A 24,840-nucleotide genomic window follows, 5' to 3' on the forward strand; every position below is an offset into this window, starting at 1 on the left:
GATTGTACGTGTTTATTAGGAGAATTCCTTTCATCACTACCTCTTCCTCCTCTTTCTTTCCATGTCAGCGAGGGCTTGCTTCACAATGCCCTCGGCCTCGGCGATGACGTCGCCGCCACGCCGCCAAGTGTACAAGGCAACTCCTAGCCCGTCTAGCTGCTCGTGTGCCCTCGCCAATCTCCTCCTCCATAACTCTAGCTTCTTGTTGACCGCCTGAGGTCCCAGGGTGGGAGAGCCTCCGGTCGGGGTGTTGCCGTCAGACCGGCTGCCGGATCTGGCAGTGCCAAAGGATGGCGGTCCATTTGTCGGCGGGGGTAGAGGTTCGTAATCTACATCTAGGTTTGTTGTCGTCTGGGTACGGCGTGGCGGAGGACGAGGACCCGGCTCCGTGATGTTGGAGGGGGTAGCACGCCGTCTTGGGGGAGGTGGAGGAGGACGATCAGCATCGTACACAGGTCTATTGCGCGGTTGTGCCGGGATCTTAAAGCCGCCACTGTTGCTGCTGCCCATACTCTGCTGGGAAGAGTTCTGGATCTGCGACAGCGGGTGTGGTGCCGTGGGCTCTCTGACTTGCACAATGGGCTTCCTAGGCGGGGGAGGCGGAGGTTGCTCCTCAGAGTTCTGTCGAGAGAGTCCAAGTCCAGCAACGCCCTTGTTCAACTCAGTGATAGACTTGGCGCTTCTAAGGGCTGCAGGCTTCGCTGGTCTAGGCGGCGGAGGCTTACGTCCACCAAGAAGATCGGTTGTGCTAGCAGTCTTGGGGACGCTCGAGTTCCGAATCTGAGCGAGAGCGGCAGAGCGGTCCACAGTTGTCTCTCCAGGTTCATCAGAAAAGTCGATCAGGGTTCCCATGGTTGGACCTGCGGATGGTCTCCTTTCTCGGAATGCGCCTGGTACTAGGTTCTGAGATGAAGCATTTCGCGAACCATCGTATGCGCTTGGAGTCCTTGATCGATTAGGGTCAAAGCCAGGGTCGAAGAAGGGTGTCTCTTCCGGTGTCGTCACATCTCGGATGAAGACCGCGAGAATACGGCCAGGATTATTCAGAGCAAGTTCTGTGTAAACCTCCAAATCAGCTTCTCCGCTGTCACCCACGAGGATAAAGCTTCTCTCAGGAAAGTCCCTGAGCAGCCGAGTTAGGGTTGATCGCTTTCGTTCAGCTACTGGCTCAAAAATTCCCTGCAGCATGCCGCTGTATTGCTTTAAGTGAAGGGATCCTGGCGGTAGTCCGTGGAGCTTGAAGAAGCTGGCCAGGACTGGGAACAGCTGCCATGGACTGTTTGAGCAGTAATGAATACTGACGCCGAGCTGGTACATGCGATTATACCATTCTCTCACGCCTTCAACCGAAAGCTCAGACAAGTCGCGAACGAAAGTGTTGCGGAAGATCTCTTTGGCGCCCCCTGAGATGTTGGACTTCTTGACAGTATCGTCAATGTCACTAATCAGGCTAACTCCGTAAGGCTCAATGAGCTTGATCTCCTGAGTCGCCGATAGATCCTCGCTCGCCAGAACCCGAACATGTGTTGGTACAAAGTCTAGTGCAGCGCGGATGATGAAATGACCTGCATCGTTGGTCATGACAGTTCTTGACTGAGACTTGGTGTCGTTGTAGAAGAAGAGGGTGATGGGGAGAGCAACAGAAGGGTTCGTCATGAATGGCGCTATTCGAGCCATGAGATTTGCATTAGCAAGTGCCAGATCTGCTTCACTCATCTCAGTCGTGGATGTTGAGAAGGTCCTGGCTGGCATCGTTGGACTTGATGGAGCCGAGTCTGGGGACTGGTTCCCACTCTTCGATCGAGGAAAGTAGAAGCTGTCCGTCTCTGGGTCGCTGTTCTCCTGAGGTCTCTCACTGTAGCCTCCGCGATAGGCCACACGCTTCTCTTGCTGTCCGAGTCGTTCAATGCGCCGCGCTTCATGCTCAATCTTTTCCCGCTCCCGTTGCTCCTCGTGCATCTGATGAGTTCGGGCGGGTCCAGTGTTGAGATTGTAAGGCTGATCAGCTCTTGGAGCTGGTATACCGCTGAGCTGCCGAGCCAGGCCGATTAATATTCGATTCCTCCGTGTCATTGGTCCCGTATGAGGAGAGTAGATCCAACCTCGGACATCGACGTCGACGATGGCATTCTCATCCTCGTTTCTCTCCCATTCCTGCCTCCAGAAGTTCTCGTCTCTGATACTTCCATGCGCAGCTTCTGATTGATGCATCGCTGTCTCGCCCCAGTCTCTCTTTGTATGTCGTTTCGCGTATGAAGGGAACAGGACCATTTGATCGTCGCCCTGGACGGTAATGGCGACATCAGGGAAGGCACCTGGAATGTGTATCCGGCCATGGTTCTCATATGTTCCGTCCATGCCTCGCGCCCTAGTCTGGGCGTATGATTCCTTGATCTCGGTGACCGCTGCCTGGCCGCTCCTGTACAAATTGCCCGCCATGGCGGCCAGCCGTTTCCTTCGGTATCCTCTCTCCCGATCCGGGCTGGTGGCCCGGTCCGAGCCGTAGCCCGTCATACTCCCTCCGATAGGCGGCATTCTGCGTGCCACGAGACCCTTGTGCCGGGTCCTGGCATGCTTGACCGGTCGATGTGCTTGCTGACCCAGCCACAGTCGTCTACCCTGCCTTGCGACGATGTCTACGATTCGAGATTTGTCGGCGCGCCGACGCTGGCGCTCAACTATATAACGGTAGACCCGCGACTGAAAGTTGTGCTTCAGGTAGGGAAGAGTATTGAGGTGGAAGTTGAGTAGTCGCTCGCGATATCGCTCTCGGACGGCACGTGGGAAGAGGAAGCGCAGGAGGCTCTGCTTGTGGCGCGGATGAGGGCGATAGGGGCCGAAGAACCTGAACGGAGCCACCTTGTCGACTAGTCCTCCCGAGACGGGGAATCCGATTTATAGGCGAGGATGTACGTCTCTGGACGGCGGGCTCACGATGACGGTCCGGCTGACGGTGGGAGAAGACGAGCTGGGTGGATGCGACGGGCGACGGGCTCGTCGCAGGCGGGCGCGTCTTCTGACGGGGGCGTTTTCAGCCTGACACGACGGTCAAAGATGACTGGTGCACATGATTCGAGTCTGCCCGGCGGGTTTTGGAGGTCTTGAAGATAGCAATGTTGGTCTCAGCAGGATGGTGAACTCGTGACCTCCAGCTGCCTGGAATGGAGAGCTAGGCGCAGCCGAGGTGGGCGTTGGACCTTACGTCATCAAACTTGAACCTGCATATTCTCCTCCAAGGGTAAGGGTAAGGCATAATAATAATAACAATAATAAATAGACCTAAAGAAAATAAAATACTTGCTCTTTTTATTTCTTATTTAAATGGATTTTATTCAATTTTATGTATACTATTAGAGAGGAATTAGATATTAGGTACTGTTGTACTGTAGCATTTCGTTTATTTCTTAAACCCCATGCGCAGGTAGCTAACCTACAACTGCACATGACAAGAGGTTTCAATATCTTACACCCTCTATAATTGGCCATGTTTATTTATATCGTATCTCATAGGTCGCATAGTTTCCTTCGTATTACGGACTGTGCGCTTCCTGTCTCATTATAACATGGTTCCCGTGCGCGTTTCTTGCCGTGTTATCCAGGAGCATTCAGAAGAAATGGGATAGTGAGAATTCCACTCAACTCTCATTAGTTCTTCACCGAAATGTGGCGAAACAGTTGTTCTTCCTTGTCTCTTGTTCTTTCTTGGCAATAATGTCCAAGTCACTCACCAAATGATCGAGTGAATGGCCCTGGGACGTGGTCCTACGCCTTTCCCCGGAACTCTGATCGTCATCGCCCGGGCTCATCTCTCGGGTTTCCAGACGTTACGGTTCATGTATGGGCACCAATAGACTCCGAATGCCTTTTCCGGGATGATTTTCCGCGTGGGAAAAAAAATTGAATGAAGCGGACGCCAGCGCCCTGCTCAACTCGTCATGTAGGGTTATGGAGAAATAAATAAGACACCGAAGGCGGAAAGCAAAATACAGGTCAACTCCTCTAAGTCCTTTACATTATAACTAAATTACTCATCAATGTTATTCTTAAGCTCTTAAACACTGTTTGTTAATCTTATTCCATCTTTATAGCCACCCGTAGGGGAGGATAAGCGTCTAATAACCTGAATGCGTCCCGGAGCAGCTACCTGAGTAATACTGTAGAGGAAGAGGCTTAAAATTGGTACCACTCTCTCTAACTAGGGTCATTTATGGAAATGGCGAGCTCCCTGAGTTTATGGGAACCTTCCCACTCTTTCTTCATCTCACCCCTGAACACAGTGGCGCGCGAACGGTATCGATCAGAGACCCAATGGTAGAACTTCATTTTGAAGACTACTTGATAGAGATATAAGGGTTTGAAGGGCTGGACTCTTTTGGGAAACCTGTGTTTGCAGCTTGCCGGCCTAAGGTCGGAGTGGCCAACTGAAGTCGATGAGGACCCGAGGGACCTGGGTTGTAAGTCTTCGCTAATAAGGGGGCTGTTCCTAGAGCAAGGTCCTTGCGCCTCGCGAATAAATAGTAAATTTTGGCTTTAGGCTCGATTGCTGTGGCGATAACATCCGGCTGAAAACCAGAAGGGGTGAGGAAAAGTGTCTCCGGGTCGATGCGAGACTGTATCGAGGCACCCATTGGATTCACTCCATTAATCATGGTAAACCACACTGGACGCGGTTACCCTTAACAAGTAGCATCATAAGTTTGATTTAAAAAGTAGATGGGAGTGAATTAGCCGCCAGCCTGGCTTATCCCTTATCCCCTTGGCGTTAAGATGGTGAGAGGTCCCCGTGGGTAGGTGGTCGAGGCATTACATGCCCTGAGTGCTGCTTTAGAGCTGTTTTGGGGATGCTAATTGCCTATATGAACCATTTTAGGTGTCGTTGGGTTTGAAGAGTGTCAGAGGAATGTGCCGTGTGACGAAAAAGCCAGGTCCTGGATGGAGAGGGGGGTCTAGGTCAGCGCGGAAACGGCTCTCGACATTGATGGATAGGGAGTGATAAGCAAATGGAGAAAAAGGAAGAGAATTGCTGCAATGAAAATAAGCTCAAAGGATAGAAAGAGAAGCGTAATTGAGCAGAACGTTGGTGATATTGTTACAGAACTCTGGGCAAGTCTCAGAGGTACGTTGTTCCTTGGTACGTTACCGATTCAGATGACAGAGCAGATTGTTGTTCGCCTTGAAAGGTAGAATAAATGATACTAATTAAAAGTTCCTCTACGCAAAGTAACTATTAAGTAATTCCCCTGCCCCCTACGAGCATTAAGATAATGCTGTTTACCACTCCCCTAGATCTCTCCTGGCGTAGGTCTTTATTCCGCATTCGATCAGTGTGCCAAAGCCATGCGGCAAGAGGAACTCATTAAAATCTTCGAAAAACCCGAAAACCACCAGCCTGGCCCTAAATCGATGTACCAGTCATGGAAAGGTGCTATGCATCCCTCATTCACGATCGGAGCCAGATGAGGAGAACACTGTCTAGATTCGTTAGGAGAACCTATCCAACATTGCTCACAGATAGTGAGCCCATGCCTCCTTGATAGCCATGCGAGAAAGTGACAGAGGTTCTGAGAGAGGTGGGAGGAGGAATACATGGCGGCCATGTCTGTTAGGACTCTGAACTACAACTTCCATTTCGATGGCTACGAGTATCGGGGGGAGTAGCTATGATTATTCAGCTCTGTAAATTACGTCCTGTAAATGCAAGATGCCGTGTCTGAACGGGTCTGAACGGGCTGTCTGTAGACGCATCGCATTGTGGTGGCAGCCCTGTTGTGCCGTGCCTTGTTTCCAATGACACTCTTGGCTGATGCTCTCGACGCTGGGTTCAAGCAAGTACTTGTTCCTGTATTCAATACTTTGACGCAAGCTCATCACGATACCAAGTTAAACAGCGACGATCACGTCCCCCATGCGTTGGCTGTCTTATTGACAACCCATTGGATGCGTTCCACACCACTCCCTCACCACCTCGCCCTTTTCCCCTCTGTCTCTCAACAACGCCGCCGCATCTATCCCGTCTCTGTCAAAGACGGCCAAGGATGCGTATCGCCTGCAGTTTCCGCTTTCTAAATCGCTCACACCATCTGCTCAAATCTCGGTTTCTTCCGCAAGAGCCCACACTGCAAACCTCTCTTGGCCCTTCATCACACCTTCCTGGTTCGAAGCGCTCCACCTGCGTGCTTGCCTTGGCATGTCGTCGGTGGATGCTGAAAGCTACTTGGTGGAACTATCATGTTGATGCAAGGAGAGCTGAGGTTTCCGCCACTTCCAGACCTGTCATCGCCTGTGATGCGGGACTGACGAAGATATTGATAATCCACAGCCTCTACCGGCTTCCCCGACACAGCCCACACGTCTTAGATCTCGGATGTCTCTGATGCCTCCGACCCCGAGACATGGAGACTGTATTTCGTCAAGGTGGTGATCCCCCGGCTGCCAAGGAAGTCATCACATGGTACTGCAAAGTCACCGCCGGATACTCTTCAAAGTACACAAGGATGAAGTCGAAACAAGCAAACGAAACAGAGTTTGATCTTCACATTCCTTGCCCATCTTGAAAATGAATGTCACGGTGGAGTGGCGACCTTGAATGCATCGTGATGGTGGAGTGGACTGGGCTTGATGCGTTCAGCCCGGCGCTTAAATGGAAACAAGGCTTTGGACAGGGGCATAACAGTCAAACGCTTGGAACTGACAACAAAGCATATTAGTTCGTAGACTTGTAAAATAGTTCGTGCTAGCAACTGCATAACCGCAAGACTAAAAGGCTAAGGCATACAAGCTTCCACGCCACGGTTCCTCCGATCAAGAACCTCGAAGCAGCCGGAGAAAAAAAGAAGCTCTCAAACACACGTCAAACTGAACAAACTTTAGGAGTGCCAACAACGTTGGCGCACCACCTCCATTAGGAATACAAGTCTCACCACGGACGAAAGAGGCTTGCGAGCCGCGTTTCTAGACCCGTATAGCCTCCTGTAAGTAGCTGAATACGAACCTACCTGCGTACCTTGACCAAACGGCGCAGTGCCAGGGTTGAAAGTGACAGACTATCCCGGCGCGGGCCGGCGGGAACGGCGTGTGCCGAACCACGTCGAGTTTAGCTCTCGGAGGAAAGAGAGAAAAACGTCGAGAGGGATGGTGGGAACTATGACGAACCAATCATGACGTCTATGGTGATGGAGATCTGGAATGCCGTTCTGAAATGTGACGAGTCTAGATCGAGAGAATGTCTCAGATTCACGGAATGCACATGGTGGCTTGCCGAGAGACTCCTCCTCCGGCAGCCGGACCTGGGAGGCATCGAGGATGAAAGAGTACGATGAACCGATGGAGTTTCTTATTGTCAGTTGCTCAGTTTAGTATATAATCTACCAACTCGCCCAGCAATAGCAATGGATCAGATCATCATCGAACAAACACCCCTGAAAACCACATCACCAACTTAAACAATGAAGTTCCTGAGCCTCCTCACCCTTGCGTCGTTCGCCTTGGCGGTCCCGGCACCGGCCTCGGAGCCTGAGCTTGTTCCTGAGCTTGTCCCCCGACAGCAGCAGACTGCCGTGGGTGTCATTGTCAACCAAGTCGGTACCCTCCAGACTGCTGTCCAAGCCAATGTTGATGCTATCAGTATGGAGAAACTCTACAAATGAACGGGAACAGAGGCTAATGTGAGATCATAGCCACCGCCGTCACCCAAATCCAGGGGGCCGTCGACGCTCAAGTCATTGTCCAGCTCCAAACCATCATTAGGGCCAATCTTCAGGCTATCGTCGAGGCTGTCGCAACAGCCACAGCCTCCATCGTTGCCGTCACCACCGGCGCAGCGGGAGGTGTCGTGGGCGCCATCGTCGGCCTTACTCAGAACCAAGTCGTCCAGCTCATCGCGGCCATTGAAGCATCTATCCAGGTCATCAGCCAGATCAGCGTCGTCGTCACACTCATCGTCACTGACCTGACCCCGGACATCCGTGCCTTCTTCGATGCTGAGCTCCAGGCCGTTAGGGAGATCCTAAACCCCTTCATCGCTCCCCTGGCCATCTTTGCTGCTGCTATCTTGAGCGCCTCAGTTACTCTCGGTGTTGTTGTCACGGGACTGAGGGCTGCTCTCATTGCCCTGCTTCAAATCCAGCTTGCTCTTATCGCTGGCATCGGTGTCCCTGTTGACTCAAGTCTCCCCATCGTGTCTGCCATCGCCGCCCTGTAAAGGAGCATGTCATGGTTTGACATGTAGCAAGGAAACACTCCTACTGCAACACCGGAACTTCTGGAGCTAGGGCACAATTCACGCGTTCCGTGGAAGGGACGGAGGCTCGGTGCTGAATGGAACTTCTCTTCTGCAATCTCTATAGGCTTAGATCAGTCATTAGATCGCTGCTGGAGATTGTGTTCAACACACTACCGTGGTTACACGAGAGAGCTCTGGCTCTCCAGGACTTGACCAGAACTGGGGTTCAACAGAGGAATAAAACACGCCCGTTTGTCGATAATACGTGTAATTATAAGAGTAATTACCCTTGATTCACTTGACCGATAATAACATGTGCCTTGCTATGAGTTTCATTAAAATCTACCTGTACATCGCTGACAATGACTCCCCTTTACTTCACCTCCTCTTGCCACCAGCCTTGCCCTTGGCTTTGCTGGGGGCACTCTTCTTGTCTCCGCCCTTTGCCTTTGCCTTGGCTTTCGACTTGGCTTGCTCCTTATGCCTTGCCTTCATCTCGGCTTCAGAAGACTTGCCCTTCCTCCACTCCTGACCCTCGGCGCGCATCTGCTTGGCGTCGAGTCGCTTCTTGTCCTTGTTGCTCAGCTTGCCCGCCTTCTTCTTCAAGCCCTCCCGCATGCCGTTCAGCTCCTCGCGGCCGGCCTGCTTGGACTTCTTCTTGTCGTGTTCCGTTTCGAACCATGTTCGCTTGGGTCGGGACTTGATGTCGGCCTCATGCTCAATCAGGTTCTCGCCCTTCTTCACCTGCATCTCGACATGGGCGAGGTGCTTCTCCTCCTTCTCTTCCTGCATGATCTCATCGATCTCGTCGTCCATCTCATCAATCTCGTCCTGGAACTTGTCGGCTTCCGAAGCTTCGATGGCTCGGCTGACGACCTTGGCACCCTGGGCCTTGGCAGCCTTGACGGCGGCCTTGACGACCTTGCGATCGGGCTCGGCGGCAAGAGTAATGGCGGTACCCTTGCGGCCAGCTCGGGCAGTACGACCGACTCTGTGGACGTAGATCTCGAGCGACTGAGGGGCTTCGTAGTTGATGACGGTGTCGACTCCCTTGATATCCAGACCACGAGAAGCAAGATCGGTGGCCAGCAGATATGACACCTTGCCGTCTCGGAACTCTTCCACACTGGAGATACGCTGTGCATACTGTTAGTATTGGAAATCAATAAACTCAAAAGAATACTGACCTGTGTTTGGTTCATGCTACCGTGAAGCTCGGCACACGACAAACCAAGAAGACCAAAGATGATGCGAGCTCGGTGAGCCTCCTTCTTTTGTCGGAAGAAGATAATGACCCGTTCTGTGTAAAGTGTCTTGCAGATATATGCCAGGTAACCCATTCGCTTCTCTTCTCGACCAGGTCGTAGACGAACAAACTCCTGCACCAAGGTACCGACAGTCTTTTTCTGAGAGTCAACCATAACTCTGGCTGGCTTGTTCATTCCGACGCGGATCAGTCTGTCGACAGTAGATGTCATGGTGGCCGAGAAAAGCATCGTCTGACGAGACTTGGGGAGTGTTGTAAGAATCTCGTTCAGTTCGTCCGCGAAACCGTCCTCAAGCATACGATCGGCTTCATCAAGAATTAGAATCTCAACCGTGTCGACATTGAAGCTGGCCGAGTTTCGCATGTGATCAATGAAACGACCTGGTGTCGCGATGATGACATCTGGTCGCAATCGCAGCTCTGCCTCCTGAACCTTGAGACTCAGACCACCAACGGCAAGGGTGAACTTGATATCGGTATAGGCGGCGAGCTTGGTGGCAACAGCGTGGCACTGGATGGCCAATTCACGAGTAGGTGTAAGGACGACAACTCGAGTCGTGGGGATCTTCTTTGGCCGGTACAGCAGACGCTCGAGAATGGGCACGATAAAAGCACCAGTCTTTCCGGAACCAGTGACGGCACCACCGACGAGGTCCTTGCCCATGAGAGCGATAGGGATGGACTTGGACTGAATAGGGGTGGGCTTTGTGAAACCAACGGAAGCAAGACCACGAAGAATAGGACGTGACAAAGACATGGCCTGGAATGACGAGACGTCCGACTTCTTGCCTGGCTTGGCCTGTTCCTCAGGAGCAAAGAAGGCTTTGCGCTTCTCCTCTTCCTCGGCATCTTCCTCATCGTCGCTCTGGTCTGAGACATCATCGTCGGGGTGGCCAACAGGGGTAGCTACAGAGTCGTTGTCTGAAGCTGCCTCGTCATCGTCTTCGGCCTCGTTCTCAGACTTGTCCTCGTCATCTTCCTCCTCTTCCCCGGATTCCTCGGCGTCTGAAGCAACGTTCATACCAAATGCGTCGTCGGCGAGAACCTCGTCGTCCTCATCGTCGAGGTCAACCTCCATTTCATTGGCGTCCACCTCAGCTTGGTCGGCATCCTCCTCGGCATCCTTGTCGGCGGATTTTCCAAGCTTCTTTTCCCTCCGTCGGCGGATAATCTCGTCAAGGTCGACGCCCTTCTTGTCGGCGTTCATGCCCTTCTTCGCGCCATCAAAGCCCCATCCCTCGAATTCTTCGACACCAACGTCCTCCGCGTCCTCGCCGCCGAATTCAAAGTCAGAGTCCATGGCTCCATCGTCGTCATCATTTTGACCCCAGATCCCCTCGGCGACCTCCTCTTCGTCATCCTCGGGGGTGGCAGCGCGTTTCGACTTCTTGGAGCCCTTGGAGGTCTTGGCCTTCTTCTTGGGAGGCTGGGCAGAGACTTCCTCCTCCTCGACCGGAAGATCGTCGTCGTCGTCAATGGTGTGGATAAAGTCGTCTTCAATTGGCTTTCGCTTCTGTGAGGGCGCCATCTTGGACGGATTGAGAGACACTCGTGTCGTGTCTATGGAATGAAAAAGTGAAGTTGAAGATGCGACTCTGGATAGTGGGGCACCTTCCTCCAGCGCAAATCTCGAACTTTTTTTCTGCCGCTTTTGAAAATTTTGGCGGTGAGAGCTCCCGTCACGTCCAGGAGCACGAGCCAGGACGTGGATGCGGTCAGCGAGCTGCAGCCACGTGACCTCACTGCAAGAGCAGCCCAAAGTCAACCAGCTTCAGGGGGAGAGCGGGGGTCCATGTTGGAGGGGTTCTGGGATAGCGGTACCAGACCGACCCATCAAAACACAGCAAAAACACAGCACAACACTTGGTCTCCGCGGGTACCCCCCACTACCGTCAGTCTGGTTGATTGGGCGACAGGCAAATGCTTGGTGCCAACTCTTCTGTTCTGGAATCAGCGCGAAGACTGATCCATGGTTTTAATTTCTCCCCATCCCATCCCGACAACGCAATCTCTCCTTTAGCTGAGCTTGCTTCTGCGCCGTCTCTACTCTTTTCGCATTCCCGAAAGACGTTTCTCGATAATCAGCTGCCTCGATCAGCTCCGACATCGCTTGCGTTGTACCACGATCCTATCCCGAATAAACAAATCTCAAGTTCAAGATGGGCGAGTCGAGGTTGGTGGTGATGCCTTCGGGGCCGTCTGCGACATGGCGGCCTCTGCCATGGCGCGCTGCTGGTGCTGACTTGGGCTTTTCTTCATAGACAAGAGCTTGTTGCGTGGCTCAACAGCCTTCTGCAGCTTAACATCACAAAGGTCGAGCAATGCGGTACTGGGTGAGTCGACCTCTGCCCCGCCCCCTCGTTGAATTGGGTGAGACCCGTGCCATCATCGTGGTCATGGCGGCTCAAAACAACAAAGAACCCCGCGATCGAGATCACGACTGCGCCGCCAGACACAATGCCACGGCCAAACATCATGATTCAGGGGGACATTGCGTGCGAAACCAGCGTCTAACATTCTTCTCCTAGCGCCGCCCTTTGCCAAGTCTTTGACAGCATCTACATGGACGTTCCCATGTCCAAGGTCAAGTTCAATGTGAACTCGGAATACCTGTACATTCAAAACTTCAAGGTGCTTCAGAGTGCGTCTACTTCCCTGTCCTCTCCACCGACAACCCCCTAACCCTTCAACAGACTGCTTTTTGAAGCACCAGATCGACAAGCCTATTCCCGTATCGGCCCTCGTCAAGTGCAAGATGCAGGACAACCTCGAGTTCCTGCAGTGGACAAAGCGCTTCTGGGACCTCAACTTCCCGGATCACGAGTACGACGCCGTTGCCCGACGAAAAGGCGGTGCCATGCCCCCCGCCGGTGGTGCCGCCCCCCGATCCGCCGCTTCCAGCAGCGCCGCCCGTCGAGCAGGTGGTACCCCTAGCGGTGGCCCTCGGGTTGCCAAGGCTGCCGGCCCCGCCACCGCCGCCCTTCAGCAGGAGAACGCTACCCTCAAGGAGACAGTGACAGGCCTCGAGAGGGAGCGTGACTTTTACTTCAGCAAGCTCCGAGACATTGAGCTTCTCATCCAACAAGCCGTCGACGAGGATCCCGAGCTGGAGAAGCAGGAGGACGGCCTTATCAAGCAAATCCAGACCATCCTGTACTCGACAGAGGAGGGCTTCGAGATCCCCGCCGAGGATCAGGTGGACGACCAGGAGACCTTCTAGTCCCGCCAAGCTCATATCAAAGTCTTGGGAGATGTAATGAACGCGACCATGATGAGTTGAGTGTACTGGGAGGGGGAGCACATAGTCTGGTTTTCTCCGGCATGAGGCAAAACGGGCATGGACTTTGGAGTTGAGGCCTCATACTTTTGGGGAGGGACTGTGTTGAAAGCCAATGGATGCGCACGCATTGGCAAATGATTGGCACTAGAAGCGAAGCTTTTTCTCTTATTCTTGTTCCCGGGGAACGTGTTCTTGAGTCCCTGTGAATGAGTACAAAATTGATCTTGTTGGAAACGTGCCTGCCTTTGTTCATCTTGTGTTGCGTTGCATTGAGGCCCACGGGAGCGGCTCGGGCCGCCATGGCTTGAGGTAATTCAGAGTTTATGCGAAGCCGTTGACTGGACGGCGATGATTGCTCATCGATCATAGGAGAGACTGGATCTTTGACTCACTCCCTATGCTAGCCAACCCACACGCCATCTACAACATTGCTAGGGTATTGAAACACGGTGTCTCTCGAATTGAAGTCCTATCACGCTATGCGAGTGTGGGCAAGTTGGGTTCCATCCAGGGAATGTCTATCACCACGCTCGGGTTGACAGCACGCTTTAGTTGGCTTGCAACGAGGAACCTGGGAGTCAATGTGCCGACTTCTTCAGAGAGCTCATTGATCAGAGTTAATTCTAGAAACCTAGCTGCTCTCAATGTTCTGGTGTAACTACCTGGCTAAGAGTAGTGTTAACTGGCCTCTTTCAGCTCATACGCCGAGAGTTCGGTGACTGTGTTAGGTAGTTATTCTGCTCGGAGCGTCTAAAATGGCGACGAGGATGACTGTTCAGCGAATGGATGTCCGTCACACCTCGGCCACCTGAGTTCCTCAGTAACCACACACGAGCATAGAGATATTAACTTATTCGCCCTTGAGATTAGCAATAAAGGTATAATAAGAAGTGATGAAAAGCACAGATGAAAGAGATCTAAAGTATTAACCATTTTTTAGGATATCTCTTTATCATTGTCATCATAAAGGTGGGAGAGATAGGTTACTCCATGGACCAACATCACCTGCATCGTGACTCTGCCACTTTAGCTATCTACTTGCCCTCCACTCTCCTTGTGAGGCTTGACCTATTGGTGCCAACCTCCTCAATTCTTTGTGTAACCTCAAGTAATAAAGACAATATACTTAGACTTCCACTGGCTTCCGATCTTCGAGCTCAATCCTCTTGGCAACAACGGCATCTCCCAAGTTGCACTGGTAGTCCTTGAACTGGCGAGCAGGCACCTTCTTGTCAAAGAGCTCCTGGATCTCGGCGTAGTTGCGGCCCTTCATCTCGGGGAGGCAGAAGTAAAGGTAGACGCACATTGGCACGGAGAAGGCGAAGAAGATGAAGCAGACTGGAGATGCATTAGAAGGTGATGAGCATGGCCGGCAGGTATTGACTTACTCTTTCCGCCCAAGTTGAGCTCATCGCTGTTGATTAGGTAAGGCATAACCTGAAGGACAAGGCACGACACAGCTGTGGCGCTCATGATGTTGATGGCATAAGTCTTCTGTCGAAGAGGAATACTGGGGGTCTCGCCTCCCACAGAGTACGCGGTAGCACCCACAGTCATCTACAAGTTGCTGTTAGTCTGGGTTGCTGCTTCAAAGCACCGCGATTGCTTACCTGGTACAAGAATCCCCAGAGGACCATGAAAGCAACAGTCGCCGAAAGAGCCTGCTTGCTGCCGATGGTGCTAATACCGCCGATGATGAGAAGACCAGCCGTCATTGTAATCATGCCGCCGACAATCATGGGGCGACGACCGACCCGGTCGACCAGTGGCCACGAGCAGATATTTCCAAAGAGCTGGATAGCAAAGGCGGCCTGGGCGATTCCAATGGGGTTGTTGACGCCAGCCAGACGGAAATAGTAGGTCAGATAGCCGCTCACAAAGTTGACTCCGATGAATTGTTGAGCGATGTAGACCATGCAGATGATCAGTGTCCGGCGTCCATCTGCACCCTTGAAACACTGCAGCCAGCTTCCGCCCTCACCCATGGCCTCGTTCTCGCTGCGAATGGCGAGCTGAGCAACCGCCACGGCGGTATCAGCATCAAAGTCCTTGCCGTTGAAACGAAGGTAAGACTTCTTGGCGTCGTCGATTCGTCCGCGGACGAGTAGCCACGAGGGGGATTCGGGGAGGAAGACGAGACCCATGAGGAGCAGGCATGGAGGAATCAGCTGGGTGATGACAGGAATTCTCCATGCCATGTCGTCGGTGCGATCCGAGCAGGCATAGATGACGAGGGAGTTGAGCCACTGGCCGATGACAATCATGGTGTTCTAAGTCTGGGTTAGCGATGCGCTTGAGACTGAGAGGCAAACACTGACAATGAGAACCAGACATGTGCCTCGCAACTTGTTGGGCGCCATCTCAGCGACAAAGACAGGTCCTAGGGAATGTCCTAAGCCAAATCCAAAGGTGCCGAGGAGCTTTCCACCAAACAGGTTCATGATAGACTTGGCGTAGTACTGGACCATGATGCCAGCAATACAGATGAAGCAGGCGAGAACGATCGTATACTTGCGGCCAACCTTGTCAGAGATGAAACCTGTCGCAAAGGCGGAAACAAAGATGCCGACGGTCGTGGCAGCGTTCAGGATCTGTTGGTCCTGAGCTGTAATGAGCAGAGTCCCATCCACGACTTTACCAAACTCTTCCATAAAGGGCACCACGGCGAGGAGGTTGCCGACGTTGTTGATCTCAAAGCCAAAGTTGATGGGTAGCAGGAAGATGAGGAAACCTAGTAGTTCTAGTTTAGGAAAGTTCTTTCGAGGAAAGACGGCCGGGTAACTCACAGAAACCCAGAACGCGGCGGTGCTCCCAGATATCGTGGAGAGTCACATTGCCGTTGTCGTCAGAGGCAGCATGCTCTTGTGATGCCTCGACATGGTTGGTATCGGTCTCTGTAGGAGCCATGATGGAGTTCGCTCTGAGCAAGACTCAATCCTGGCGAGTATTGATGTCAAATGTGTACTTGTGTTGGATAAGGCCCAGTGGGTGTTGATGAGAACATGTCCATGAGGTGAGGCTCCCACAAACTTATATAGATGCTTCATCCGTAATTCCGCGATGGATCCCCAGCGCTCAGATCATGGCATTCTTAGGTTGTGAACATGATATTCCCCATGGGCAGCCATGACCAACAGCTGCGGAGTGTGGGTCAACCGAGGAATGGGTATGAACAATCTGGTGGTTAAGGTTTCTAGATGGAGGCGAGTCGTACACCATTCGGCACCCAGAAGCCGGGCTGGAGAGAGCTGATCCATGCTGCCGGAACACAAAAGCGTCTAGTGTTTCCAGAAGTGTCAATGTTAGTTGCCGGGCTGCTTGCCTTCCACGCGACTCGGCTGATCAGTCGGCGGGGACCCTGTCCTCGGGGATACTCGGCAAGGAACTGTGCGGTCTGAAATAGTTGACTCAGCGGCTCCATCGACCTTCTCCGACATTTGGATCGTCTTCACCCGCACTGACAGTCACGGGGTTGGCAAAATCCCAGCCAGGCGGCTCATGGTCCTAGTCTAGACTCGGTTCCAAGCAGGGGAAGCATGATGCTAAAGACAGGCGATTCGCTGGGGACGCGTGAGCGTGTCGGCGAACCGTTCCCCGATCCCCTCAAAAGTGGAAGTGGAAGCATGCTACCGACATGGCCTGTTACTTAGTGCGAACGGCACATTTGAGGCTGAGACTGGTGATGATTGCATGCCGTGAATCAGATAATTGGCTCTATAAAGCAAAATTGATACAACAGCAAGCCCAGATATATACACAATCAGGGAATATCTGACGCTGAAGAATGATTTAAGCTTGACGAGAGTAACATCCAATCCCCAGATGCTCCAATTTCTTGATGGGCCCGGAACATCCTCGGGCGGAGAAACCCCACGTGAAACCCCTTCAGGAATATTTCCCCGGCCTCACTCCACTTTGGAGCAGTAATCCCATGGAACCGCGCGTGGTTTTCAGGTATTTCAGCACGTCACGCCTGTTCCTTTACGAAACAACCTAGGCGACAAACGAAGCCCACATCTCTCTGCCGGATATGGAAATTGTAACCACCTTGAAGATGTCATGAGTTCCCACGTGGTTGCTATTGAGCTTTTCACGGTCAACATCATGCGAACAGCAATGGCTTCATTTTAACTGCTGATTTCCCTTTTCATAGCAATAGCTTAAGTAAATTTTTATCCTAGCTGTGTCTTATTTTTCAAATTTTGTCTCGTGTACGCTCTCTACGACCTCACGAGACAACAATTAGAAGCATCTCGACTTCACTATCCCAGTTTCCCAGGGCAGGCCAGCCTATTGGAAATATCACCTCATGCTATATCCATGATCGAACGTCTTCTGCAGCTCAAAAGACCTTCAGAGGTTCTTAAAGCCTCGGCCAGTCTCCGAAACCATTCTTGCAGCCAGCTCGATAGCTACCCTCATTTGAACCACAATTTTTCCTCGGAACAAAAACCCTCGATGGTTTCTAATTACAGTGCTTACTGCGGGAATTTACTTCATGACATTACATCCTTCGATTCTTCGTAGGACGGGAGTCGGCTTTGGAATTCCAGAAGCCTACCCAAGAGTCAGCTGGGAGGAAGGCTTCTAGCCCCTATATTTTTCCGCTGTGTAGCCTCCGGTTGTAACTCTTTCAAGTTTCCTCGGATTGCGGGGCTCCGCAGAGCCAAATACGTCCGGAACATCCAGAGGTGGATGCGGATCGGCCGTAGCTTTCAGGGGTCGCACTCGGCGAGGATGCTGTCGAGGGTGGGATTCGGCCCTTCTGCCACCAAACCCCAGGAACCTGTTTTCCGGGGTAATTTTTGGTGTCCCAACAGAAGCTTCTTTGGATTCCGTCTTTATTGTGTTTGAACAACTGCTCACCTTTCTCCTAGTCCAAACTATCCCTGTCGTCGCCGAGGACAAGCAACTCAAAAACGGCATTGGCTCGCTGGCGTAGCTCTCCAACCTAGCCTGGCTCGCTTCAAGGCACCGATGTACCTGGCCATCAGCATTCAAGCTGTGCTTTGGACAAGTCCTGTATCACTCCACAATCAAGAGGCCTGGAAGCAGCGTCCACAAACGGGCAAGCTCTGCCACACAAATATACCATTTATCACGGCAATGTCATAGATAAAAAAGAATCACAAGATTGCCACGGGGGAGTTGACGGTCGTGTGGTCTGTTCTAGGGAGAGCGATGAGCGCAGGTATCGCTATCGTCGAAGGTAGTTGATGTATCTATGATCTGATGTAGTATGACTACGGCTATGGGCGGGAACAAGTGAACAATGCCAAAACCGAACATTACATAAATGGTAGGTCTCGTCGTGTTTCCGCTGTTATCACTGGTCATGAGACACTATTTCGTTTTGCTTGGTGTTATTGTGCCTACACTCTTCTGTCTAGATATTTCCAGTTCATATACCAAATCCAGTAGGCAGTGAGTTTGATCCATATGGGCCATGGATATATTTCTCTTTACATATTGGCTTGGACGTCCATGGAATTATGAAACCTGACGTCAATTGGGCCTGGCTTAAGTTGAAGCTCGGTCCTCACCATAATCTCTTTGTGCCGTCAAGCAAAGCACTACTGAAGAGTTCCATGTGGTTGAGTCATCGGCAGTAGTATGTTATCTGTTCTTCGAACTATCAACTTATGAAATGTAATCTTTCCATGGAAGATTCTTTCGAAATTACCTCCGAGTTCAGCGCCAGGAGGTGGCTTATGACAAATAAAAGTCTTGTCTAGGATATTCAATACCACCCAAGAATGAATTCAGTCTATGATTTCTATATGTATCAAGCCTTATTAAAGTGCTTATCCTAGATTAACCCTGATATTTCCAGCGGCTCCTTGCCAAGCTGGGGATCCATGGATTCATCCACTATCAGTCAGGCTGAGGGATCACATGCTGTACCATCATGGGGGTACCTAGGTACCTGCCTTGTCTAAAGCAGGATTTGCCGGAGTGAGGGCATTCATCACAATGTTGGGAGGGAGCATCATGTCCATGTCACCCGGGCTCCTTCCTCGTTGCAGAATTAGGGCACACACCCACAACAACCGAAAATGTTTTTTCTTCTTTCGTCTATGCCTACACATGGACATGGTTATTTTTGTCTTGTTGCTGTTGTTCGGTTTCTGTCAGACTTTTGTGTGTAGACTTCGGTCTACGCTGACGGACGACACCATCACCAGACCACGGCGCCCTTCCTTCCCCTTCCGCCCCCGTTCCCTTGCCCGAAGGACTGTGAAGACAAATCCTTGGTCCTGGTAGGGACTCCGAAGAGGTGGCTTTAATTGCCTCGACAATTGGTTCTTGACGAAGTCCCACTCGTTCTCTCCACTCGATTTACCTCGCCCCTGCTGTCCTTCACGGCCATTGGATGGCTCATACACCGTCTGCGCACCCAGCAGCGGATGGCCAGAGGATTGTTCGAGCTCTGCCACGCCGAGGTATACAGCGTACTTCCCTTCCGGCCCGGGCCGCGATGTCAGCATCCCTCAACACTCTGCCGGTCGCCAGCTGGAGGCCTACCTCCAACAGAAGTCCTCGGACCTGAAGCCTGCTGCCGCCAGTACCCTGCAGTACCCTACAGACTGCCTTCGTCCACTGCACTGGCTCCTTCTGCTACGTTAACCCGGTTACCCAGTCAAAGAGCAACATGGACCACTGGTCCTTCTCTCCGACTTCATAAAGGTCAATCCGGCCTGCTTCGTCATCATCTCGCCGTACAAGTCCAACGTCGAGTTGATCAACCGCCTGCGCAAGAAACCCGAGTCCGCAGCTCTCGTCGGGATGGCCGATGCCGTCACAGTCGATTCGTTCCAGGGATAAGAGGGCGATACCGCTGTTGCCGTCATGGGGACAACTGGGAGATCTGGCCCCGGCTTTATAGCCGACGAGCAGCGGCTGAACGTCATCCTCAGCCGCCAGAAGAGTGGGTTGCTGGTTGTTGATGACATTGACGACGCCGGGTCCTTGGGCAAGGACAAGAAGAAGAAGGGCAAGGGCACGCAGATGGTGACATTCGGCGCCAATGGAGAAGCCATATATGTCGGTAGCGATACCCTCGGGAACATGTACAAGGCGTTGATGGACTGTCAAGTTTGTTTTATGATAATTTTTATATAAAATACTCTAGAAATAATAAAGACATCTCCTAATGAGAACCAATACCTTAGACCTTTTTTTATCTATTCTGTTCTTATTTTTATTATATCCTTAGAGCTAGCCTAAGGCAAGGATCTGCTAATATCTTTGCAGCTTCTTCTTTTTTCTCAAGTAGGCTTCACTCTCCCGTTCAATAACGCCGTCACAATGTCCAACTCTTTCAGAAACGACCTCGTTGAGCAGTTGCCTCGCTCCAAGCCACCTAGGAATCGCAATAGGAGACATACCACAATCTCAAGCTCACCACCACTTCTGAGGAGCTCAATCAGAAAGCCAATAGGCTAGAGATCAAGTCAAAAAGCGATGTGGTAACTGCCGCGGCCAACGAGTGTCTACAAGGACAGATCCAGCTCCTCAACAGCCTGGTCAACATGTAAGTGAACATTGGACCCTAAATGTACAGCGTTGGTAAGCTAACAGTACATCAAGAGCATGGGACGCCCTTCCTCCAACCTTTCAACGGGCAATGAACCAAAAGTTCCCTGAATCCTTTGACTTGAAAGAGCGTGTACAAGTCGGGACCTCTCTTCTGAAATCGCCTCCTTCTCCAAAGGTCGTCGCTTCGCAAGCACCCGTGTACAAGGCGCCCGACAGTAAGATTCGACATCACCACTGGGAGTTCATACTAACCCATGTATAAAGGCCTGGGACCCCGTACAACAAACCAGACAGATCGAGAAAGAGGTCTGACGGATTCAGTCGACGAAGGCTCTGTCAAGCGAAAAGGCGCGCTGCTCTCTATGAAACCCAATTCCCTGCTAACCCTCGGGCAGATGGTCCAGCTACCCCGTTGACAGACGGTTCCCCTTGTCTAAATTTCAAGCGACAACGACTGGACAAAGATCAAGTGTCGCATATCCCAAACGCTCCACCTTTGTAAGCCGACGCCTCAGATGGAGGACCACGGCATCGCAATCAGGTTCGGGACTGCGGATGTGCCCGACCAAGCGACCCCGTCCGGCTTATTGACCTCAGTAGCGCTACAGTGACTATCGACAGCGCCTTCACCAACACGGCCATGAGGAACTTTTCGGTCAGCGATTGGAACCAGCTCCGCACAATCCTCCGCCATGTACCACTCTGCCACCCCTTCTGGAGAGTCTATGCGTCCCTTGGCAAAGAGATATGGGAAGGGGAATGGGATACGTCCATTATCCCCCAAGTTCCTCTGGCAGAGTTCGACGTTGACCTGCTACCTCTTCGACAATGGATGGACGGCGACGTTAGAGAACAATTCGGCTGCGCCGAGTGCTCCATGCCCTCTCTCAATGCTGGCCAACTTGTTCAACACCGCCGGGACTGCCACAATCTCTTACACTCCAGCCATTCAGCAGAAGAGGCCCATACCGGCCAGGACGCTGTAGATCAAGATTGCTGGGACACGAAACACCAGAATGACAAAGAAGGTCTAACTCCTCTTAAAAATTAGGAGTAAATTTATATAAATACAGTAAAATAGTATATTAACTTTATTAAGATTTTATATAATTTTTAGTTATTCTCTTATTACTATTAGTATACCTTAGCAGCTACCCTTAGGGAAGGGTGTGCTATGTAGACCCTCATGATACTCTGGTAACGCTTGCACCACGTTAGAGGCTTGATCCCAACGTCTTTATCCCGATATTGCGCACTTATAAAAGGCCTGTTATTTGTTATCTTCCAATCACGCGCAGCCTTACCAGTGGTGGAACTGCTGGGCACTGCTGGGCACTGCTACGCCTACAACAGAGCAACACCCATTATGAATCCCGTTTCTCTGCCCCTCTCTTGTTGCTTCTCCTCTCCTTCAACAACAATCTGCTCCCCGTGCGAGATCACAGCTCGCCGTCCCCGTGTTCTTCGCATTCTCCGACGGGCCCCGTGTCTGTCGTACTCTGTTTTCGTTGGGTCGCTTCCCTCTTCACTGACGACGAACCCAGGTGGTCACGCCGGCTCTCGCAAGAGGTCGGTAACTAAGCGCGTGCTTGCACGTTAGCTAAGGACCCTTGGGGGATTCTGAAGTGTCGAGTGGTCGTGGAGGAGAAGGGTAGTAGTTTGGTGTTTGGCAGGTTGACAAACTTCCTAGGTTCGCAGGGCCTAGACACCCAAGCAGTCGTCGTCGAGATATCGGTTCCAACATGGCTCCAGGCAAGAACAGCGGCCCCGGTCTCACCACCGCCGCCCCCCGGGCAAATTTTTGGAAGCCTTGCGCAATCCTTCTGGATGGCTGCCGCGGCCCCATCCTCGGAGGGAAAGCTCTCGGTGTGCAGCCACAGTCGGAGGTCAACTCATACCTCTTCATGTACAACTACACGCATGCCGAGTCGAGTATCGGATTCTCGCTCGAGTTCCCATTTGGCCAGGGAAACGAGGAAGAAGGGTTTGGCATATGCCACAGAGGTAGGCTCTTACATGCTTCCATCAGAATAACACACACTGACGAATCTATAGTCGACTATCTCCATCACACGATAGTTCCAACCGACATGCATAGGATTGAGGTCAGATTCCCCCGAGAAGGCTTCTCCCGTTCCGTCGAGCCAGTAGTCAGCGATGCCCTACGAAGCCACTTCCCCGGCACCAAGAAGCACCTGTCGCTGGTCGAGGTTAGTCTGAGGGATCCAACCCTCACCAAAGTGCACGGTTTCGGCATGCCCTCCAAGGGCCTTGGGCACCCATCCGAGGAGATGCTCAACCACCAGGGAGGATTCATAGCCGGCAAGCATACTCTGCTGGAGTTCCTGCGGCAGGACAGGTTCCGGATCATCGTCGCCGCACCAAGCGGCATCTTGGAGAGCAGTTGGCACGTCGACAAGCTTCCACCGCCCTTTGCCTACCCCTACGGCAACATCCACAACTGGGATGAGGGGCGATACGCCAAAATGCTTGAGGTCGAGGGTCACCAGTTCCTACCCACCTGGAATTATCATGACGACAACGCTCACCTAGCCGTTATGACACAGTCTCAGGTCCAAGATTTCATGTGGCTTGACGGAGCCGTTGGCAAGATCGCTTCACGGAAGTTCTCGGCGTATTTCGTGGAATACGCTCAAGGCAACACGTCGAGATACTTTGTCATCATGGCCCTCTCAAAGACCTTCAAGAAGAACTTCGAGCATGCTCTGTGCCATCTGGCCAAGGGTGCCTTCAAGCTTGACCTCTACGACAACTGGGAAGACGAGGCGCCCTCTGGTCAGTGGGATGCCAAGATCGTGGATCTGCAAGGCATCGATGCCCTCAACGCACATAACCTTGCCGATCATGAGATGGTTCTGCTAGTTCACCGGCCCCTCCTGACGCAAGCCGCCCAAGGCCCTGAGTTCGAGGTCATCACGTTCCACGATCGCCCTACCGCCAACCTCGCGTTGAACGAAAAAGGTGTAAGCCAGTAGAACTGCGCTGCCCTTCACTTCGATGCTCGTGCTGAGGACTATGAGATGAAGGTCAACGCCATCTGCCTCTTTCAACCTGGCGAGCAGCCAACCAATTCGATTGGCGGGAGTCGTTCAGAGGTCGACTTCAAGATGAGCCTGCACCGAGACCTGGTCCGCGGAACAGGCTTTTATGATACCCTGATAGGCAACGTTCCTTCCGGCCCTTCTCTCGAGCTTTTGGGCAACCTAGGCAGATCACTCCCCGTGATCAACCTCCTAGGAACCGACAAAGACCGCATCAAGGCTCTGATGCAGGAGGCTCTTCCCCAAGATCGAGCCAGGTTCCAGACATACCTCAGTGAGAGGCCGCTCGGGCTCGGAGTAATTGGTGCTGGCCTTGGAAAAACAACTGCCCTCGCCGTTGGCACGATTGGCATGTCGTGCAGCCTGGGCAAGATCTACGCCACCGGCCCGACAGATATCGCTGTGAACAACTTCGCCGCTCGACTCGACCGTGTGGACACCAGCGCCACGGACCGCATGAACGAGGGCAACGATGAAGGGAACCGTGTTCGATACAAGCATGTTGTCCGCGGTTACAAGATCGATGACGAAGCATCTGCCTTCCTTCACCTGCTGCGATTCCCCGACGATGGAGACAAGGCTGCCCCAAACTCGTTCTTGTCAGGCCAGTCAGAGTGGAAGATGCACCTATCTGCCGCATATTGGGTTCTTGTCCTCCTGCGCTCCCCCAACCCCGAGGTCCGCCCGTTCCGTCGGAATGAGAGCGTTGCCCTTCACGAGATGCGAAGCCGCATCGAAAACGATGAGCAGTTGCACCGCCTTCGTGCCGTGGCCTCTCAAGGGATCGATTGGATTGAATATGAGCAAGGCCTTATGGTAAGCAAGGATAGACTTGACTCGTTGTTGGAGGACGTTGTTCGCATCGCAGATATCGTCTGCACCACGCCATCACTGTCGGCCAAGGAGCCCTACTCCGCCTGGAAACGCAAGGCCCAGGGCATTGCGGTAGATGAGGCCGCGTGCATTAGCCGCCCCGACCTCTACTGCGTCTGGGGCAACACGCTTCTGCCCTGCCTGATGGCCGGAGACGATAAGCAGCTTCCACCGGCGGTGCTCAACTCCCACAACCGGTTCGGCCAACATGCCAAGATCTCGCCGTTGCTGTGGTTCAAGGCCATGGGATGGCCCATCTACCGCCTCGGGTTGTCCAGGTAGAGGAAAGTAGATAGGCAGTCATAATGGCAAAGTCACGATGCTGGAGTACTAGACCCAATGAGAACACCAGGCTCACTCTACTTTATGATGATCATAATAAAGTGACATGCTAATAAAAATCAATGCTTTAGATCTTTTTTACTTATTATTTGATGATATCTATCATACCCTTATAGCTAGCTTTAGAGGAGGATATGCTAACAACTCTGCAGTATTGTTTGCCCCCCTTATCCTGGATGGGCGCTGTTCGTTGTCTCTGAGACGATACGTCGACGCTCTGTGAGTTAACAATGAGTAAAGTTTCCTAGAAATATAC

At 52.2% G+C, this 24,840-nt stretch overlaps 7 protein-coding genes across 7 annotated transcripts; 4 read left to right on the top strand and 3 right to left on the bottom strand.

Annotated features, from left to right (window-relative positions):
* Nucleotides 1–36: 36 nt before the first annotated feature.
* NCS57_00640300 (DUF2183 domain-containing protein) lies at nt 37–2,535 on the bottom strand (the record flags this gene model as incomplete). The annotated part of the gene is made up of 1 exon (XM_053056292.1): nt 37–2,535. The coding sequence occupies one exon, from the start codon at nt 2,533–2,535 to the stop codon at nt 37–39; it is 2,499 nt and encodes an 832-aa protein (XP_052915247.1).
* Nucleotides 2,536–7,445: 4,910 nt separating this feature from the next.
* On the top strand, nt 7,446–8,200 carry NCS57_00640400 (uncharacterized protein; the record flags this gene model as incomplete). The annotated part of the gene is made up of 2 exons (XM_053056293.1): nt 7,446–7,623; nt 7,677–8,200. The coding sequence occupies 2 exons, from the start codon at nt 7,446–7,448 to the stop codon at nt 8,198–8,200; spliced, it is 702 nt and encodes a 233-aa protein (XP_052915248.1).
* Nucleotides 8,201–8,599: 399 nt separating this feature from the next.
* NCS57_00640500 (ATP-dependent RNA helicase DRS1) lies at nt 8,600–11,016 on the bottom strand (the record flags this gene model as incomplete). The annotated part of the gene is made up of 2 exons (XM_053056294.1): nt 8,600–9,358; nt 9,409–11,016. 2 exons carry the CDS (start codon nt 11,014–11,016, stop codon nt 8,600–8,602), a joined length of 2,367 nt encoding a protein of 788 aa, XP_052915249.1.
* A 631-nt stretch (nt 11,017–11,647) lies between these two features.
* NCS57_00640600 (uncharacterized protein) lies at nt 11,648–12,708 on the top strand (the record flags this gene model as incomplete). The annotated part of the gene is made up of 4 exons (XM_053056295.1): nt 11,648–11,661; nt 11,750–11,821; nt 12,017–12,129; nt 12,182–12,708. The coding sequence occupies 4 exons, from the start codon at nt 11,648–11,650 to the stop codon at nt 12,706–12,708; spliced, it is 726 nt and encodes a 241-aa protein (XP_052915250.1).
* A 1,186-nt stretch (nt 12,709–13,894) lies between these two features.
* On the bottom strand, nt 13,895–15,675 carry NCS57_00640700 (MFS domain-containing protein; the record flags this gene model as incomplete). The annotated part of the gene is made up of 5 exons (XM_053056296.1): nt 13,895–14,106; nt 14,157–14,325; nt 14,379–15,038; nt 15,087–15,499; nt 15,555–15,675. 5 exons carry the CDS (start codon nt 15,673–15,675, stop codon nt 13,895–13,897), a joined length of 1,575 nt encoding a protein of 524 aa, XP_052915251.1.
* Nucleotides 15,676–19,617: 3,942 nt separating this feature from the next.
* Nucleotides 19,618–21,358, top strand: NCS57_00640800 (uncharacterized protein; the record flags this gene model as incomplete). The annotated part of the gene is made up of 4 exons (XM_053056297.1): nt 19,618–19,863; nt 20,169–20,302; nt 20,359–20,522; nt 20,916–21,358. 4 exons carry the CDS (start codon nt 19,618–19,620, stop codon nt 21,356–21,358), a joined length of 987 nt encoding a protein of 328 aa, XP_052915252.1.
* A 691-nt stretch (nt 21,359–22,049) lies between these two features.
* Nucleotides 22,050–24,524, top strand: NCS57_00640900 (uncharacterized protein; the record flags this gene model as incomplete). The annotated part of the gene is made up of 3 exons (XM_053056298.1): nt 22,050–22,311; nt 22,363–23,291; nt 23,340–24,524. The coding sequence occupies 3 exons, from the start codon at nt 22,050–22,052 to the stop codon at nt 24,522–24,524; spliced, it is 2,376 nt and encodes a 791-aa protein (XP_052915253.1).
* Nucleotides 24,525–24,840: the final 316 nt, after the last annotated feature.

This window comes from Fusarium keratoplasticum, chromosome 4 (genome assembly GCF_025433545.1).
Source record: "Fusarium keratoplasticum isolate Fu6.1 chromosome 4, whole genome shotgun sequence".
NCBI classification, from domain to species: domain Eukaryota; kingdom Fungi; phylum Ascomycota; class Sordariomycetes; order Hypocreales; family Nectriaceae; genus Fusarium; species Fusarium keratoplasticum.